The 20,561-nt window shown below is 45.2% G+C and overlaps 1 protein-coding gene across 2 annotated transcripts; it reads right to left on the bottom strand.

Annotated features, from left to right (window-relative positions):
• Positions 1 to 1,132: 1,132 nt before the first annotated feature.
• LOC113029558 (uncharacterized) lies at positions 1,133 to 19,008 on the bottom strand. Of its 2 annotated transcripts, XM_026180468.1 has the most exons (9): positions 18,545 to 19,008; positions 14,078 to 14,219; positions 12,065 to 12,331; positions 11,280 to 11,833; positions 10,073 to 11,206; positions 6,854 to 7,954; positions 3,238 to 4,982; positions 2,483 to 2,645; positions 1,133 to 2,149 (listed from the first exon to the last, which is right to left on the bottom strand). In XM_026180468.1, the coding sequence occupies exons 2-7, from the start codon at positions 14,208 to 14,210 to the stop codon at positions 4,449 to 4,451; spliced, it is 3,723 nt and encodes a 1,240-aa protein (XP_026036253.1). In that variant the 5' UTR covers positions 14,211 to 14,219; positions 18,545 to 19,008; the 3' UTR covers positions 1,133 to 2,149; positions 2,483 to 2,645; positions 3,238 to 4,448. The 2 variants fall into 2 exon arrangements, with proteins under 2 accessions (XP_026036253.1, XP_026036254.1); XM_026180469.1 differs by lacking the exon at positions 18,545 to 19,008 and having other exon boundaries at positions 14,078 to 15,367.
• Between the last annotated feature and the right edge of the window lie 1,553 nt (positions 19,009 to 20,561).

Raw genomic sequence — 20,561 nt, 5'->3', positions numbered from 1 at the left:
TTTTCAGGGTTTTCCTCGGTTTCCCTGGGTGTCTTCCCGTGTTGTAGTTGTGTCTTATTTTGAAAGGATTATTTACGCGTTACCATAGCGCCCAGAGAGCATTAAGGGGCAGAGAGGAGGATGTTACTCTCAATGTTGTTGGCGCATTTCAAGAGGACACTGCTAATAAAATTACACAGCTGAATTCGCGTTTATTATATTTACAAAATACCACAGTTTTTGTAAATATAACTTCGCGGATTTCACCTACCGCGGGTTATTTTTAGAACGTAACTCCTGCGATAAACGAGGGACCACTATATTATTAATAGTAGAGTCTGGGACATTTAATTGATTAACATCAACATTATTGAGCACTATTATTTTTGTTCAAGGAGAGCAAAAACTATAAAACTCTCTCACCTTGTTCGTTGCCAAAAATGGCAACTTTTGTGTGTGTTTTTTTTTTTTACAAAATGCTGTAAAATGTATATTTATTAAAACATTGATCTACTTTTACCGACTTGACTCTTTAAATTAGCTCCAGTCCTTTTCTTCAAAAAACCAAAATTTTATCTATATTCTTTTTTTTTTTTTACACTTTAAATGCCAGTTAGGTCATATATTACCAGTAACTTTTCAGATAAAACAGTAATAAAGTCCTAATGGTTTCATAAATCTTCGTATTTATTTATTTTTTTTCATATAAGCATCGGGGACAAAGCTGTCTTGCAATTGTTGAGGTCACTATAGTGTGGGCCCTTTTTCTTCCAGGATCACTCTTCATTTGTAGGTTTAGAGGTCTCCTACTACTGTGAAGTGATTTTCATGGGACAAAGGCTTGTATTCCAAGATCTGGGAGATTGTAGAGATGAGCAGTGATGCCCTTCTTGCCATCTTTCCAGAAAAATAAGTGATCTAGAAGCTGTTAGGCTGACTTACAGCAGCAGCACTTTCTGCACCTGCATAAACTCCAGGACACATTTACTAACAGTTTTTGTTGCTGTATGTGCTGCAGCTTTGATTTTTTTACTATAATCATATTTTACTCTACAAGAGTCAAAGTGTTTTTAGCAGGTGCTTCAAAGCAAAGTTTGACTGTGACACTCAAAGCTCAACAGTCTGTATCAACAAAAATTCTCTGCAGCCTGTGTAATATTTGATGCGTCATAATTTATTCCAGTCTGTCTTGCAAATACATGTTTGCGTTGCAATGTCATGCACAACACACAACTATTAGACCCTTAAGATCAAACCTGTGTCATTCTTTTGGTCCACTGCAGTGTAGTAGTCAGCACAGAGCCCAGAGGGTTATACGTAAAATGTATAAAAATATTATTGATTACAGGATAAAACATAAATGTTAATAGCAACTGTAACCTTTTTACTTTGAAGTTACAAGTATAAACAATGCTGTTACATTTACACTAAAATTTTTACTATAAGTATGGAAACAAGCGAACAACATTTTATAATAAGCTTAACTGGAATTCTGTACACTGAAAAACAAACAGCACATAAAAACCACAAACAAACAGCCAGTGCCTTCATCTGTCCATCAAGTGTCAAACATCACATTGACCTGTAGTCTCTGCTCGTCAGCACATGCTTTTAAAAAGAGCTCCATGTCCTCTGCAAACTGAGAAACAAAGAGGAGGAAGTCCCTCTACACAAACACTGCAGATGACAGGCCAGGCAAACATCTGTTGACCTGTTTGAATGCCTCCTCATCATGTGAGTCTTGAAGTTTTTTTGTAAGAAGAGTAAGACCAGAGTGAGGGCGTTTCATTTTCATGGACTTTCCACAAGCCGCAGTTTCATTTAGCACAGAGGGACGAGCACATGAATGTTCTACTGAAGATTCAGGAAATGGTTTAGATGCTGGAGACATCGAGAGGGAGATGGGGCTCCACGGAGAGTTGAGTGGGAGAGAGGCGGGGCTCCACGGACAGTGCAGCGGGAGAGGGGGGGGGGCTCCACGGAGAGTGCAGCGGGAGAGGGGCGGGGCTCCACGGAGAGTGCAGCGGGAGGGAGGCGGGGCTCCACGGAGAGTTTAGTGGGGAGCAGTCCTGAATGCTGACATGACAATAATTGCCTTGCCATATCCCCACGCTGTATGACTGTCATGTTGCAGACAGGGCAGTGAAAGTGCACCGGCATATCATTTTGTCTGTAAGAGAGAGAAAAAAAAAAAACAATATGTAATTTAAATGCAGTTGTACAGAATGCAATCAGTTTATCTAACAATCAGATTGTACATATGAACAAAAATACCCAAGCCATCCTCAATAATGAAAGCAAAATGTTGTGGATCACAAGAGCTGTCAGGAAATGTGGTGAACAGGAAAAAATATTTAATGAAAACACTTTTTTCTAGCTGATGAATGCACTGAACTGTACAATGTGAAAAGCAACTTTTAAGTCAACAAAGACACTGCAGAGGTGCTGAAAAGAAGTGCATATTTATAACTTTAACTATGAGGTTTATTTAATACCAACATACCTTTGAAAGGCAAAGCATTTTTAATGTGTCCATTTATTTGCTCCTCAATCTTTGCCCTGACAGTAGGGCTGAGAGTGGGGCACAGAGGGCAGTGAAACAGCCAACACGTGGTGCACTCCTGCAATTCTGGCTTGGAGGCAGAATTCCAATTTGATATGTGCATCTAAAACAGAGAGAAACAGATAAACACCATATACACCTTTAAGTTCAGGTTTTAGCAGAAATAACATGTTACAGTTAGCATGTTAGAGATTTGGGGAGAAAATTCTTTACAAAAACATAATTTACCAGACACTTTTATTTGTGACATACGTATCTATTGACATATAACAGACAATTTAACAAACGCTAACAAAAATCTGGGCAATAAAAAAGCAGAACAGAATGGAATAGAGAATAGTAGTATTTATAAATGTATAAATCTCTTTGTGACAAACTTTACAGCGTTGATGCAGGTGGAATGAAAGACGTGAACAAAGTGCAATACGCAGTAAATGGAACAATGTGCATTGATGTTACAGATCGTGAAAAGTAGTTCAATAAGAAGCAAAAATCAAATACGTTTGAAACTGACCACTAAATGCTAACCAGAGGTGTCAAAAGTGCAGTCTTACTAAAGTTTAGATACCTCGGGGGTCTGACCGTTGTTGTAACGCTAACAAAGTGCCAACATAATCAGTGTAAGCAAACTAGATGATTTCTAAAATTATATAATTATTAACGGCAAATTTATACATGAAAGACTCTGTGCCAACCTTTATGATCCACTTGCAAGGTTTCCACAGTCGATGATCCGTGCAGTGCTACTGTGGAGGTCACGTGTTTTACGGCTACTGTGGAGGTCACGTGTTTCCGGTTACTGTGGAGGTCCCAATATGGCGCTCCCAGTGGCTGCAGCCAGACCCTTCTCCCATAAAGACCGCAGCTGGAGCATTACCGTAATGTTTATAACACTGCGCAGCAGAATGACTCGAGCTGCAGCCCTCTGACTTTAACAAGATGTGCAGCCCCTCCCCCTTTGAGCCAGCGTCTGTCTAATTGGCTGCCCGTCACAAACTGAAGGTGTGCTTCACCTGTGTGAAGCTAACGGCAGCATGTGAGTGATCACTGAGGCGCCAAATGGGGCTGAACTAGTGAGGAAGACGAGAGGTCAGAGGTCACGTTACTGAGGCGGGCAGTCAGAGGTCAGTGACACTAACAGATGAGGCGAGCTAGCAGTGAAAGTGGAGGAGACTCCTGAACAGCAGCATCAGTCTAGTTTATAATCACAGACACAAAGGTGTTACCAGGGAGGCTGCTGATTGGACAATCGTGCCTTGCCTGTTATGTGCTGTGTTAGATGATAAACAGCTCTGTTCTTGTGTTTTTCTCAGTGAGGCCGAGTTTACCTGCACCACACCTGTCCTGCAGTCTGGTGTCCTCCAGTGGTCCTGAGTGCGAGGATGAGGATTGGTCGTCATGGTGACACTTTAAGCTATATAATCTGAAAACTGATTCTTATTTAAACTCATCACACAGTGACGATGATGATGATGGAGGACTCTGCAGGGAGGACTTTCTCTGTCAGGACTGGAACTACTGCTAAATACACTCGAATACTTCGGTTTGATTGTAGCATTTGTGATATTTGTACTACGCAGTGATGGCTCCAGGCTCACCTGCAGTACCTGTGACGTCCACCAGGGGGTCATGGCCCACATTGATTTAGATTACTCAGAGCCTGACGCGACCATATAAGGATATCCCCTCTCTGACATCATGCAGTTCCATGGGCGGTGCAGCCTGACCTTTGACCTCATTAGAAACCATGAACAGCAGGACAGAAAAAAGGAGCAGGACATTATTTCATTTTATTGTTCAAAAACAGTGTGACACACACACACACACACACACACCTAAAATCACTGAAACCAGACTTCATAGAAAAATTAAAACAAACATGTTTAACAAGAACGTAATCAGCCAATCAGAGGAGGCGCTGCATTGTGACAGAGCAGGGGGAGATGGTCACCTGACAATCCTGCAAGTCTCTGTGAACCAGGTAAGTCTGCCTGTGCACACCTGTCTGTCTGTCTGTGGCAAAGGTAGCCTCAAACCTATCAATCATCTGTGAAGCCCCGCCCCCAGCCTTAGTGAGACCACCAGCCTTCATTCTTCCTCTCCTTTGTGTGGGTTTGGTTGCTGCACTCTGATGGGCTTTTCTAAGACCATGTGACAACTCCTCTGACTCCAGTAGGTATCTGATTGGTGGGCCAACTCTCCTCCTTCGCTGCCGCTGAGGCTCCTCCCCATTCTCGTTCTTACGCTGGGTTCCTTCTTTCCATTTGCCATCAGAAGCTCGAGCACTGCTCATGGCCATCCCAACTCTGTTGCCTTGGGAACTGTCTATGATGCTGCGGTGCTGATTGCAATGATGCAGGAACAGTCTGCTGGCACGGCTGAACTTCCTGTTGCAGATGTGACAGCCGAACGGGCGCTTCGGTCTGTGGAAGACAGACGTCTGCAGAGGAGAAAGGTCACGATTAACTGAAGGCTTTCAGGGAGTTTTTAGACTTCCTGATAATAATGAATTACAGTCGTCCAGCCTGGAAGTAATAAATGCATGAACTAGTTTTTCAGCGTCACTCTGAGACAGGATATTTCTAACTTTAGAGATGTTGCACAAATGGAAGAAAGCAGTCTTACATATTTGTTTAATATGTGCGTTGAAGGACATGTCCTGGTCAAAAATGACTCCAAGGTTCCTCACAGTGTTACTGGAGGCCAAGGTAATGCCATCCAGAGTAAGGATCTGGTTAGATACCATATTTCTAAGCTTTTCAGGGCCGAGTACAATAACCTCAGTTTGATCTGAATTAAGAAGCAGAAAGTTAGCGGCCATCCAGGTCTTTATGTCTTTAAGACATTCCTGCAGTTTAACTCATTGGTGTGTGTTATCTGGCTTCATGGACAGATAGAGCTGGGTGTCATCTGCATAGCAGTGTAAATGTATGCTATGTCTTCTAATGATGCTGCCTAAGGGAAGCATGTATAATGTAAACAGAATTGGTCCTAGCACTGAACCCTGTGGAACTCCATAATTAACCTCAGTGTGTGAAGAGGACTCTCCATTTACATGCACAAACTGGAGCCTATTAGATAGATATGATACAAACCACTGCAGCACAGTACTTGTAATACCTACAGCATGTTCTAATCGCTCTAATAGGATATTATGGTCGACAGTATCGAACGCTGCACTGAGGTCTAGCAGGACAAGCACAGAGATGAGTCCACTGTCAGAGGCCACAGAAGATCATTTGTAACCTTCACTAAAGCTGTTTCTGTGCTGTGATGAGCTCTGAAACCTGACTGAAACTCTTCAAATAAGCCACTCCTCTGCAGAGGTCCTTCTACCGTGCCACTATCGAGAGTGTGCTGGTGCACGCCATCCCTGTGTGGTACGCTGGTTGCACAACAGCTGACAAGAAGAGACTACAGAGGGTCATCAGAACTCCCTGGATTTAATTGCCAGCTCAAGATGTCTCTCCAGAGCCAGGGCAATTATAAAGGACCACCTCCATCCTAACCACCACCTCTTCAACATCCTGCCCTCTGGAAAAAGGCTCAGATCCATCAGGTGCAAAACCAACAGACTAAAGAACAGCTTCTTCCCGTGGGCTGTCAGAACTCTTAATGCAAACTAGTGTGTAAAGACTTCCCCAACACATCCACCCTGACACTGCTGTTGATCATCTATGTGCAATATCTCAGTCTTTCCATGTTCTGTGCAATTATTTTGGTCCCAGTCTGTTTCAATGTTTCCTCCACATACACCATGTATATAGTTCCACTCACATATGTATACATATACACTGTTTTTTTATTTTATTCTATTGATTCATCCATCCATCCATCCATCCATCCATCCATTCGCTTCCGCTTATCCTTTTCAGGGTCGCGGGGGGCGCTGGAGCCTATCCCAGCTATTGATTTAATTATTTATTTATTTTCCGCCTTCGTTGTATATTGGTTTCTCTTCTTTTTACTTTAGCACCTTTGTGATCAAGCTACCCAATTTCGCTGTGCAAGAAACTGCACAATGACAATAGAAAGTCTCTAAAAGTCTAAGATGATCTGTTAGCTGTTTGACAACTACTCTTTCAAGGATGTTTGATATAAAGGAAGGTTGGAGATTGGCCAATAATTAGCTAAGACTGCTGGGTCTACAGATGATTTTTGAGTAAAGGTTTAACTACTGCCAGCTTGAAGGCCTGTGGTACATAGCCGATCATTAGAGATGGGTTCAATCTTTAATATGGTCGACCTAAGAACTTAATGGCAGTTGCTGTTAGCTGCCTCCTGATTGATCAGTTAACTGTGGCTACCAACCTTTTTTGGGCTCCGTCTGCTGTGTGTGGGTTTGTTTTCTGTGTCCTGATTGGCTGTTCTTTGACCCCGTGACAGCTCCTCTGACTCCAGCAGGTACCTGATTGGTGGGCCGACCATCGTCCTTCTCAGCCTCTGAGGCTCCTCCTTCTTCTCATCTCCCTTTCTTCTGCCCTTTTCAACCACGTGACTTATGTCTTTAACTTTAGCGTCAAGCCTGTCAATCATCTCTGAAGCCCCGCCCCCAGGCTCACAGAGGCCAACAGCATCTGATCTTTCTCTCCTTCTTGTGAGCTTGGTAACTGCCTCCTGATCAGTGTGATTGGCTGTTCCAGAATCATGTGACGTTTCCTCCAACTCTAGAAGGCATCTGATTGGTGGACTAACCGTCTTTCCTGGTCTCTGAGGCTCCTCCTCTTCCTGTCTTCCTCCCGTTGAGACCATGTGACCTGTGTCTTTATCTCCAATGTCAGAACAGTCAGTCATCTTTGAAGCCCCGCCTCCAACAGAGTCTTTTGATCTTCCTCTCCTCCTTGTGTGTTTGTTAGCTGCCTTCTGATTGGTCTGATTGGCTGTTCCAGAACCCCGTGTTGTCTCCTCTGACTCCAGCAGGTACCTGATTGGTGGGCCAACCATCGTCCTCCTCGGCCTTTGAGGCTCCTCCTCCTTCTCCACACAGACTTGTTGCACCTCCCTTTCTTCTTTTTCTTCCTCCTCCGCTCTGCTCCTCTTTGTCCCCCTCCATCCATTCCCACTCCTGTTCAGGGTCCAGTAGTTGACCAACCAGCTGGGACGTGTTCTCGCACGGTTTATGCCTCTTGACCAAAAAGGAGCCTTGGTGGGTGCTGTGAGGAGGGGCTTCCTGGGCCTCTGAGGCTCCTCCTCCTTGTCATCCTGGGTGGTCTGTTTTTGTGGTTTGTTTTTAGGAGCTTGGGCGTTGCTCAGGGCCGCCCCACATCCGTTGCTGTAGAGACCACCTATATTGCTGTGGTGCTGATCGCATTGGTGCAGGAACAGCCCGCTGGCACAGCTGAACTTCCTGTTGCAGAGGTGACAGCCGAAAGGTTGCTTTGGTCTGTGGACGGACGGGTGGAGAGCAGACGCCTGCAGGGGGGAAAGGTCAGACAAAGGTCAGGTGAGCGTTGGGTTAATTACAGCTAACTAAAGACAAAAGGGGCAGAAAAGTCTGGTTAAAAGTCGGGAAAGAAGAAGCCCATCCATTAGGGGTGGGCTTTGATTATCAATTTATCGTTTAAAATCGATTCTAGCTTGGATAAATTTATTTTGCCCGGAATGCCAGAATCTCAGGTTAAATGAGAGCAGGATTCTGTACAAAGATGGAAACACAAAACACAAAGAATTCACTCTGATTTTTGCTGTTTTGCTTCCACCACGATAAAAATCACACTTCATGCACAGCTCTCTCTCTCTGTACTTCAAGAACAGTTTCCCGTCTAAAAATCTGTTTTCTGCATTATTCGCTTGCTTGTTACGCACAACTCTACCGTTGTTTACAGGCTGTTGGCCGCTGTTTTTGTCCTTTTACTTACTTCTGAGAAGAAAGCCTCATTTCTGCTGTTCAATACTGAGCAAATTTAAACTTTTTAAAATGATGCAAATTGCAAAACTCTCAGCTGTGTCTGTAATCAAACCTCTGTAAACTTTGCTCTGCTTCACTTCAGCAGCATCAGGTCATGTTCATGTGTTGATTCATGGTTTTCTTTCGTTTTTGATCTACTGCAGAATATTTTTAAGGTCATCTGTTTACTTAGGCCTCCAACTCTCTCTTATTCAACGCCTACAATTAGTCCAGAATGCCGCAGCACGCCTTTTAAGCGGCGCTAGAAGACAGGATCATATTACTCCCATTCTAGCTGACCTCCACTGGCTTCCTGTCAAATACCGTATTGTTTTTAAAATTCTTTTATATACTTTTAAAATCTTAAATAACTTGGCACCCAGTTATTTGATTGACCTTCTTAATCTATATATCCCTACAAGGGCACTCAGATCCTCTAATCAGGGGCTTCTAATGCAACCAATGTCTCGATTAAAGACGAAGGGGGATCGGGCCTTTGCTTTCGCTGCACCAAAACTCTGGAACAGCCTACCGGTTGATGTCCGTGTGTCGGAAACTATCCAATCTTTTAAATCTCGGTTAAAAACCCATCTGTTTAAGCTCGCTTTTCAAACTACTTAGCTTAATTTTCCCTGATTCATGTCTGTTCTTATATTATTTTATAATTTTATTCTTTGTTAACTGTTTTCTCCTGTTGGAAATTGCAAGTATGGTTCGTTTGTGAAGCACTTTGTTGTACTTGTGACTTTTAAATGTGCTATAGAAATAAAATTGAAATTGAATTGAAATTGAAATTAAAATCCAGGCCAGGAAAGTCGCCTTCATGTTTTTCTGTGTTTTATCCTCAGTTACTTTGACACAAAGCCCTCTGCTGTGATGCTCACACCTTTGATAAAGTCCCGCAAGTATCAGCTTTCTTTTTATAGATATAAAAATATGGAAATGTACTGATGCATGACCTGAATTATAATATTTCTGACTATCTCAGGCTAAATTTACCCGATTCAAATCGAATCGAATTGTGGATCGAATTGATTCGGGACCTCATGAATCGAAATCGAATCGATTCTAGAGATCAGTGACGATACCCAGCCCTAATTTCCATGGTTACCTACTCGGAACCACTCGCCATGACTGGTTTTCCACTACAATCTGGTAAGTACTTAATGTACGTGGTCATTGTTATAGCAATTAATGTGCAACACCAATAAAGGTGGACGTCGAGGCGCGATGGACCCGCTGCTTGGTCTGTGGCGTCAGACTCGGGAACACGGCATTGCTTTTGTAGCCATTTCTGTCGCTACCCAACTTCAAAAATGGCGCTTTTCATTTTTGTGAATGAGACGCCATCACGACTCATCGAGGGAAGCCACTGACTGGCCAATCAGGGGCACATTTTCATATTTGCTCGAATTTCCTGGAACGCCGGCCGAACATCACCTGGTACCAGGAACTACGAACTAATAGGAAACCTGAAAACCGCGGCAAGTCGATCCGAGTAGGTAGAAAAAGAGGCTGTAGTAACAGGTAAAGTTCAAGTAAAGGTCAGAAGACATGGGCTTGTGTTCTGCATCCTGATTGGATGATTGTAAAATATCTGTTATCACCTCTGACTCTAGAAGGCATCTGATTGGTGGACTAACCGTCTTTCCTGGTCTCTGAAGCTCCTCCTCTTCCTGTCTTCCTCCCGTTGAGACCATGTGACCTGTGTCTTTATCTCCAATGTCAGAACAGTCAGTCATCTTTGAAGCCCCGCCTCCAACAGAATCTTTTGATCTTCCTCTCCTCCTTGTGTGTTTGTTAGCTGCCTTCTGATTGGTCTGATTGGCTGTTCCAGAACCCCGTGTTGTCTCCTCTGACTCCAGCAGGTACCTGATTGGTGGGCCAACCATCGTCCTCCTCGGCCTTTGAGGCTCCTCCTCCTTCTCCACACAGACTTGTTGCGCCTCCCTTTCTTCGTCGTCGTCCTCCACTCTGCTCCTCTTTGTCCCCCTCCTTCCATTCCCACTCCTGTTCAGGGTCCAGTAGTCGACCAACCAGCTGGGACGTGTTCTCGCACGGTTTATGTCTCTTGACCAATAAGGAGCCTCGGTGGGTGCTGTGAGGAGGAGCTTCCTGGGCCTTTGAGGCTCCTCCCCTTCCTTTCTTCCTCCCGTTGACACCATGTGATCCGTTACTTTATCTTCAGTATCAGAACAGTCAGTCATCTTTGAAGCCCTGCCCCCAGCCTCACTGAAATCAAAAACATTTTTTGGTCTTCGCCTGCGCTGTGTGGGTTTGTTTTCTGCATCGTGATTGGAGGTTCTGACACCACCTGTTTCCTCTGACTCCAGCAGGTACCTCATTGGTCGGCCAACCATCGTCCTCTTCGTCCTGTGAGGCTCCTCCTCTCCTTCCTCTCTTCCTCCTGTTGTGACCATGTGACCTGTGTCTTTAGCATTAGTCTCAGGCCTGTCAATCACCTCTGAAGCCCCGCCCCCAACAGCATCTTTTGATGTTCCTCTCCTTCTTGTGGGTTTGGTAGCTGCCTCCTGATTGGTCTGATTGGCTGTTCCAGAACCATGTGACACTTCCTCCGACTCCAGTAGGTACCTGATTGGTTGGCAGACTGTCCTCCTCTGCCTCTGAGGCTCCTCCCTCTCCTCTGCATCACCCTGCGCGTGATTGGTTTGTTCTTGCTGTTGGTCAGCAGCAGCTTGTGCGCAGCTAGAAGCCGGTCTGTGGACGGAAAGGTGGAGATCCAGAGACGCCTGGCTGGTGACGTTCAGACCACACACCTGGAGACAGGTAAAGTTGAAGGTCAAAGGTCAGAGAAACAAAGGTGATGTGACGTTCAAGTGAAGGACTGACCTGGCAGAGCTTCCACCATCTCTCTGCTCCTCCGTCTGTTGAGGACTCCACCGTGCTGCTGTCATCCAGCTCCTTCTGCTCCTTCCTCGGCCTCCCCATCTTTCTCCTCCGCACATCTCTGCTCGCTCTGCTGTGATTGGCTGCTGTTGGCCCATGTGACTGCTGCTCAGACTCCAGCAGGTATCTGACTGTCGGGCCAACCATCCTCCTCGGTCTCCGACCCTCCTCAGTCTTTATTATGACAGATTTGACTCCTCCCCTTTCTTTCATGGTCTCCTCCCCTCCTCTCTCCTCCTCCTCCTGCCCCTCGTTCTCCTTCCTCTCCTGGATCCTGGTTGTTTGTTCCTCTCCTCGCTTGCTGGTGTGGGACTCCTCATCCTTCTTCAGAAGCTTAATCTTTAGTCTCCTCCTCTTCCCGGCCGCATTTCCTGCGATGTGATTGGTCGATTTGTCAGCCAGTGATGACTTTTGTCTTTCACCACCATCAGGCCACCTCCCCCCCACCATCTTCTTCTTTTCTTTAAATGCCACATTCTCAGAGCAGAGTCTCTCCTCTGCAGGAGAAGAGTAAAGGAAGTTAATGTTCAAATACTGATTAATACAAAGAACCGATCACTAATCAATAACCCAGATACTGACTGATGCAGAGAGTCAATCTCCTGTGAGAGGAGGCTGAAGGATGAAAGGTTGGGAGGTCAAGAACACATGAGCAGATTAAAGGCTTCCTGCTCTGAGTGGACTCGATCTTCAAACATCTCATTTAACCTGACACTTACAAAACCTACCCTCAGGTACGTGCACCTCCTGCTCCTCTTCCTGCTCCTCCTCTTCGGCCAGCCCCGGGCTCAGGGGAGCGATGAGTCCAGGAGGAGCAGCCGAGACGTCCGCAGGAGTCGGGGGAGGCAGAACAGAGTGCTCGGAGAACAGAGGCACGCTGGGTAGCAGGGCGGGGCGGTCGGTGCCGCAGCGTGATGCCCGACTCCTGCAGAGCTGCAGCAGAGCGCCCCCTGCTGATTCATCCACCTGGAAGGCGCCACAGTGGCAGGAAACACCTGAGAGGGGAGAGGCGTACGTGTGAGCGCGCTCTGCTTCAAACAGTTAATGGGCGTGTCCAAATTCATGGGCTGCATCCTCCCGAGGACGCATTTGTAGAACGATTACATCACAGCGACGCGCCGAAGGCTGTCCGAATTCGTAGACTCCTCCGAATGCAGCCGACAAATGCGTCCTGCTTTTCCCCGAATTTGAAGGACGGGTCGGGTGTGTCCTTTGTGGCCCACCATATCCCAGAATTCATAGCGCAGCCCAGCCAAACTCCAGTTTCTGGCAATGGCGGCCGCTACTAAGTTTTAATATTACTGTTACTACTCTCTCTGGGTCACAAAATAAACTTTTAACATATTTTCAGGCGAGAATGTAGCTGTGTAAACTTTTAATATCTGCTCGGTTTATCAAGATATCGCATATTTGCAAAAGTGCTTCGATGTTTTCAGAGACTTCTGCTGCCCACCAGCTCGACAGCTCGCCGGGAGCTCGAGGGTCACTGAAGCCGCCGAGAACAGCACATCATTTTCAGATCACCTCGGTCTTTCGCTGCTCGGGTTAAACGTAATATATAAGTCACTTAGAGAACCTAAAATGTTATTGTTTGGCTTTTTTTCAGTGTTTTATTTGTTTATGAGTAAATCGGTTTGGCTGAGATTAACATTATTAGATTAGATTAGATAAAACTTTATTAATCCCCCGGGTGGGTTCCTCCTTGGTTTTCACACAGCTGAATAAACGTCAAACAGAAAACTGATTAAACAGATGGTCGAGAGTTTACTCCAGTGTCCTGTTATATTTTAGATAGCAAGGAGCAGACGGCCGAGTTTATTAAACTCCACCGAGACAGCAGTGACGCTAATCTGAAGGCTGGACCGTCCAATTTCACGGCCGTTTACTTCCGGCCTACCCGACCTTCTGAAGACCCGGCCCCCATAGACCGTGAAGGCCGGGTCCTCAGGAGGATGCAGCCCATGAATTTGGACACGACTAATAACTCAGAGAGCACCTGGCCATGAAGCGATCAAGGGTCTCAATGTCAGCACTGCAATGAATTCTGGGTAAATTTAGACATCTGTGAGGAAGAAAACAGTGTGTCTGCTCAGGTGTGTTTACCGGGGCAGAAGGTGTTTCTAATCAGCGGGTGTGGGACAGGAACAGGAAGTTCACCATCTTCTCAGCTGTGAAGTGGCTTCAGTACAAAGGCCGTGGACTGTGACTCTACCCGTGACTCCACGTCTGTGGCCGGGTGAGTGAGACGCCCACAGGCTCTAAACCCGAAGATGGCGCTCGGCGACGAGGCAAGCCCCCTTTTACCCACCATTCACAGAGACGAACCTTGAGTCCGTCCGCCGGCTCGAGCCCTCAGAGGAAACCACCCGGAGCGACTTCTGTGTGGACCAGCTCTGCATGGATCTGTGTGGACCGGCTCTGTGTGGACCGGCTCTGCGTGGCCTCTGGGTGCCACAGGGGACCTGGGCCAATGTCTAGCCTGTGGAATCAGGTTCTTCCTTCCTCAGGTCGAGCCCTTCGTCACACAGTTATTACAGCTGCACTATGGTGCATCGCTATAGCGACCAGCGTAACGGCTTGTGTGTTGGCAGGCTTCCTGTGTTTGAGTCCGTGTAACTATGTGTTTCACATGCAGCTGGTTTGTTTTCAGTGCTGCTTTACAGACACGTTGGACTGGATATGAGTTTGAAGCTCCGTGTTTCAGAGAGCACGGTGATAAATCACGTGTCCCTGAGTCTCACCTAAGTGTCTCCAGCTTAGCTGCTGAGTCAGCAGATCCACCTGGACGGCGGCGTCCCTCCTCTCGGCCGCCTCGCTCTGACAGCCCACCTCCTTCCTCCTCCTCTCCTCCCTCCTGTGTCCTTCAACGATCATCTGGAACACCTGCAGGGGGCGCCACAGAGGACAAACGTTAACATCATACAGGGCATCACACAGCTGGACGTCCAATCAGCCACAGGAGAAAGTTCAAACGAGCTTTGAGTCGACTGCACCACCGAGCATCTGTGGGTGGAGCCACTGTGACATGACCTGCGGCTGATGACATCAGAATATTTACATCAGCGTTTCTCTTCCTTCACAAATAAGTGTCCTGTCAAAGCGCCGGCTGTACCTGTGCAGGTAACAAGGAAGTGATGACACACCTGAGTCTGTGCTGGTTAAGCTGGAGGACACGAGCGGCCTTCCTGCCTCTGCTCAGTACTGTAACTGCAGCTGATTTAAGGTGGAATGACTTCACTCAGCTCAGACGGAAACACAGAAGTGTCCCCATGTCAGCTGAGGTCCTGCTAACACGGTGACATCACTGCAGAGACCGGAGCCGTCCACCAATGACAGCAGCCACAAGGTGGGCCCAAACCCACAGGGAGTCTTGGAGCTCCTGCAGGAGCAGCCTGTGGAGACCAATGACTGTAGAAAACATGGAGGACACGACAGCCCAAAAGTGAAGCCAAAACGTCTCTATCGCCCCCTGGTTTCTGGCTGCAGTACAGGTCATAATTAATTCTCCTCAGATAATTTTTTCCAAAGATTCTTTCTTTTGTCTCCAATGAGTCTCCTCTCCCATAAGTTTGATTCTAATTCCTACCACGGTGATGTTAAATTGGGGTGAAACATCATCATAGCAGCTTTGACTGGCAGCTGCAGTCACGGAGGAACTTGCGTATCTCTGTTCGGGAATAGCAGATAGAGCGTAGACTCTGAGAGGAGGACCAGCGTTTACGCTACGAAGACACGACCGAGTGTTTTAACCTGACAGCCTGAGGTGTTCTTCAGTAAACTGGACTACCTGACAGAAGGACCCGAGGCCCCGCTGCACTTTTTTTTTTCTTTTCGGTAAGTTAAAAGTGTTTGTCAGCTAATCCGTAACTACCGTCCTTAGCTCGGTCCTGAGACCTAGCTAGCTAAGATGAGGACTCGGCTTTCAGGGTTCGTTTAGCTAATCTGTGCAGATGAATGAATTTACTAAAGAAATCCAGAGAAACGCTCCGGGCTGCTCAGTCACTAATTACTGTTACTGTACTTTTATTACAAGTAGCTATACATATATACATATATACATATACATACATATACATATATACAGTGGGGCAAAAAAGTATTTAGTCAGCCACCGATTGTGCAAGTTCCCCCACCTAAAATGATGACAGAGGTCAGTAATTTGCACCAGAGGTACACTTCAACTGTGAGAGACAGAATGTGAAAAAAAAATCCATGAATCCACATGGTAGGATTTGTAAAGAATTTATTCGTAAATTAGGGTGGAAAATAAGTATTTGGTCACCTCAAACAAGGAAAATCTCTGGCTCTCACAGACCTGTAACATCTTCTGTAAGAAGCTTTTCTGTCCCCCACTCGTTACCTGTATGAATGGCACCTGTTTGAACTCATCATCTGTATAAAAGACACCTGTCCACAGCCTCAAACAGTCAGACTCCAAACTCCGCCATGGCCAAGACCAAAGAGCTTTCGAAGGACACCAGGAAAAGTATTGTAGACCTGCACCAGACTGGGAAGAGTGAATCTACAATAGGCAAGCAGCTTGGTGTGAAAAAAATCAACTGTGGGAGCAATCATCAGAAAATGGAAGACATACAAGACCACTGATAATCTCCCTCGATCTGGGGCTCCACGCAAGATCTCATCCCGTGGGGTCAAAATGATCATGAGAACGGTGAGCAAAGATCCCAGAACCACACGGGGGGACCTGGTGAATGACCTGCAGAGAGCTGGGACCAAAGTAACAAAGGTCACCATCAGTAACACACTACAACGGCAGGGAATCAAATCCCGCAGTGCCAGACGTGTTCCGCTGCTGAAGCCAGTGCACGTCCAGGCCCGTCTGAAGTTTGCCAGAGAGCACATGGATGATACAGCAGAGGATTGGGAGAATGTCATGTGGTCAGATGAAACCAAAGTAGAACTTTTTGGTATAAACTCAACTCGTCGTGTTTGGAGGAAGAAGAATACTGAGTTGCATCCCAAGAACACCATACCTACTGTGAAGCATGGGGGTGGAAACATCATGCTATGGGGCTGTTTTTCTGCCAAGGGGACAGGACGACTGATCCGTGTTAAGGACAGAATGAATGGGGCCATGTATCGTGAGATTTTGAGCCAAAACCTCCTTCCATCAGTGAGAACTTTGAAGATGAAACGAGGCTGGGTCTTCCAACATGACAATGACCCAAAACACACCGCCCGGGCAACAAAGGAGTGGCTCCGTAAGAAGCATTTGAAAGTCCTGGAGTGGCCTAGCCAGTCTCCAGACCTCAACCCCATAGAAAATCTGTGGCGGGAGTTGAAAGTCCGTGTTGCTCGGCGACAGCCCCAAAACATCACTGCTCTCGAGAAGATCTGCATGGAGGAATGGGCCAAAATACCAGCTACTGTGTGTGCAAACCTGGTAAAGACCTATAGTAAACGTTTGACCTCTGTTATTGCCAACAAAGGTTATGTTACAAAGTATTGAGTTGTATTTTTGTTATTGACCAAATACTTATTTTCCACCCTGATTTACGAATAAATTCTTTACAAATCCTACCATGTGGATTCATGGATTTTTTTTTTCACATTCTGTCTCTCACAGTTGAAGTGTACCTCTGGTGCAAATTACTGACCTCTGTCATCATTTTAAGTGGGGGAACTTGCACAATCGGTGGCTGACTAAATACTTTTTTTCCCCACTGTATATATATATATGTATATATATATATATATAAAAACACCCAGCGCGCCCCTGCGGGCGGTTTATCCTTCAAGCTCGGGTCCTCTACCAGAGGCCTGGGAGCTTGAGGGTCCTGCGCAGTATCTTAGCTGTTCCCAGGACTGCGCTCTTCTGGACAGAGATCTCCGATGTTGTTCCCGGGATCTGCTGGAGCCACTCGCCTAGCTTGGGAGTCACCGCACCTAGTGCTCCGATTACCATGGGGACCACCGTTACCTTCACCCTCCACATCCTCTCGAGCTCTTCTCTGAGCCCTTGGTATTTCTCCAGCTTCTCGTGTTCCTTCTTCCTGATATTGCTGTCATTCGGAACCGCTACATCGATCACTATATATATATATATATATATATATATATATATATATATATATATATATATATATATATATATATATATATATATATATATATATATATTCTGTCAGTGCTGTGCTTTTGGAAACCGAATTTCCCAGAGGAACCCACCCGAGGGATTAATAAAGTTTTATCTTATCTTATTTTATGGATGAGAATGGGGTCTTATTAAAACATGACACGTTTTGTGAGAAATTTGATGTAAGATGTACTGCTAAGAGATATAAATCCCTGATGAAAGCCATCCCAGTCTCTTTGAGATCAATGATAAAAGAAGATATTGTGCACTCTAAGATTTCTCCTGGACTGAGGCAGCTCTGCATAGCTGGAGTTGAATTTGGTGACAGCAGGTTTACAAACAAGGTGATCAGGAATATTTTGATAAGTGAAATTTGCCCGAATCCGGTTAAAAGAAATTATATCCTGAAAGCATTTGAGACCATGGCGGTTATGGCGATAAGAAAAAAGTATATTTCACTTCCTGGTCAAAGGAGCTTGCAAAGAAAATGCTCAACCCAGGATATTACATATTCGGATTAATGATGGCGCCTTGTATGTTATACTGTTGTTTGTAAATAAAGTTCTTTAAAAATAAATTTGCACAATGGGAGGAAGCGCTGTCGCGTCGTCCATGCTTTCTACAGTCATTGGTGGAGACGCAGCTGTTTAAACCTGACGATCTTCATATAAAGAAAAGTAAAGGCGCTTTTCTCAGATCAGAAAGAAGGAGAGCAGGACTCTAACGATGGCTTCAGTTTAGAAACAACGTTTACAGTTTAAATACGTCAGAGCACAACTTTATTGTTCAAGCTGTGGATAACCTCCTCACCGACCCGCCCTCCACCTCTGGACCCCCAGGCTGCGCCCTCAGCTCTCCTCTGAACTCATGTAACTGTGTTTGGTTTCGTTGTGACCTCGAGACTAGATTTGCTCACAGCCTCACGCGATCAACCTCCAACCTTACACGCTGAAGACGTCACTCTTTTACTCTCGCAAATAAACAATAGAAAACAAACTTCAGTCTGTTTGTTTGGCCTGATTTTACTTCTGAGCAGACTTCCGGTAATCTAATTACTTTGGTAGCTGCTGCTCCTGTTTGTTCGAATAAAGATTCATTCAAAAAAACAAACCTTAATTCTCAGTGACGTCACAGCGCCTCGTCTCCTCCGTGAAGCCGCCGTTAGCCGTTACTCAGACCCGTTAGCTGGCGGCTGTGCACCGGCGCTGTGAGCTCCGCGGGCCGCTCTAGGCCTCATGCTGCGGGTCTTTAAAGCGGCTGGAAGCGGAGAAATGAGCGGGACCGACCAGCTCGCTTTTGGCGCCGCTGCTAATTCTTCTTCTTCTTCGCCGCTGTGCCGCGATCTGCCGCCCCCGAAGGCCGCAGCAGGAACTGCACCCTCACATGACGCCTGCGCACTAGGACAAACAAACACCGACTTCTTCTTCGTGCTCTTTAATTATGGGAATTCCGACTCTTTTTAGAGAACCGACTCTTTCGGCTCGACTCACTAAAAAAAGACCCGGACTTTCGGATCCCAAGCGGTTCTTCAGGTTGTTTGGTTGCATTAATTAATTTATTATCAATAGCAATATAAAATTATGCACAAAATTAACTACTAATGTAAAAAAAAAAGTGGTTTTATTTATATATGTTTATTAGGTGGTGTTGGAGAGGCGGATGCAGTCCAAGATAAAGACAATGTTGGATAACACCTCCCACCCACTCCATGACATGCTGGTCAGTCACAGGAGCTCGTTCAGTGAGAGACTGAGATTACCGAAAAGCACCACTGAACGACACAGGAAATCTTTCCTGCCTGTGGCCATCTCCCTGTACAACGCATGCACTTAACACACTGTTTGCTGCTATAACTACACATGTTTCTTTTTAAGCTATTTATTTATGAGTGACTTATGTATGTATGTATGTATATATATGTATATATTGTACTATTCTTAGTTAGCGTATTGTCTGTCTTGTCTTAATGTTGGTTTATAATGGAGCACTGTAACAAAAAATAATTTCCCCCAGGGATCAATAAAGTATTCTGATTCTGATTCTGATTATTATATAAATAGTCTTTTATTTATTCACAAAATGTAAAAAAAAAATTATAAAATCCAAAAAGCAACTATGTACAATTCAACTTTTAACTATTTAAAGTTTCAGATTTTTCCTTTTAAACAAATTTAAAGGAAACAACACAAGATACTGCAAACCACAACACAATAAAATATTGATTAAAATATGCAAAACACAAAGAAAAAAAATGAAAGCCCAGGTCTTTAATTAAGGGAAAAGTTGGCATTTAGAAATATTAATATCACACTCAACTGACTGTGTTTTATTTTTCCATTGCACTGATGGGTGGACAGTTCTCAGGTGCCTGTGCAGGTTGTTTGTGGAGCCGGCTCTATATGATAGTCTTTTCTTGCAGACTCTACACTCTGCCTTTTAGTGTCAATAAAATTTAAATGGTTCCAGATTTTGCTTCTTTTCTTGATGTCACTCATTTTCTTTAACATACCTTTCCAATGTAACGATGTTGTGTCTTGTTGTTGCTCCCAGCTCTCTTTCTGTCTCTCTCCCTCCTGCTCTTTTCGTGTGCTACTGCTGTTGCCAAACGCAAGGCTCTGTTTGCACCCCTCCAGTCTCTGCTCTGCGCAAAAAAACACGGCTCCCAATAGAGAGTGAAAATGTGACGTCATTCCGGGGTAAAACCACAAAGGATTCTGGGAACAAGTGGCAAGCAGTACTAGCCCACGCAGGCTTTCCCATGAAAACAGTCACACAGCGATAAAAAGAAACACAAATAATGGCAAGAAGCTGTTGTATTATTAACTGCAATAGCCGGTCGCATGACAGCCACAGGAAGCCGACGGGTAAAGAAATCGGTTGTAATCGGATTACATCGTTGAAGAGAAATTGTTCAAGCCATGTTTCATGGCTTGAACATGAACATGACGGATGGCCTGGATTGCAGACCAAATATAATGTCCCAGAACACTCCAGCTCACATGTTAGTCTGCTCCAAGTATTTCCACAAAGGTCAGTTTTCTGTTGTAGTTATTACGTAATTTATCATTTATCATAACATAATTGTTGATTTAGGTTACAAATAAGTCTTATGTTGATTAGTGAGATTT

Source organism: Astatotilapia calliptera, chromosome 9 (assembly GCF_900246225.1).
Source record: "Astatotilapia calliptera chromosome 9, fAstCal1.2, whole genome shotgun sequence".
Classification (NCBI taxonomy): Eukaryota; Metazoa; Chordata; class Actinopteri; order Cichliformes; family Cichlidae; genus Astatotilapia; species Astatotilapia calliptera.
This window is presented reverse-complemented; position numbering and strand designations above follow the sequence as displayed.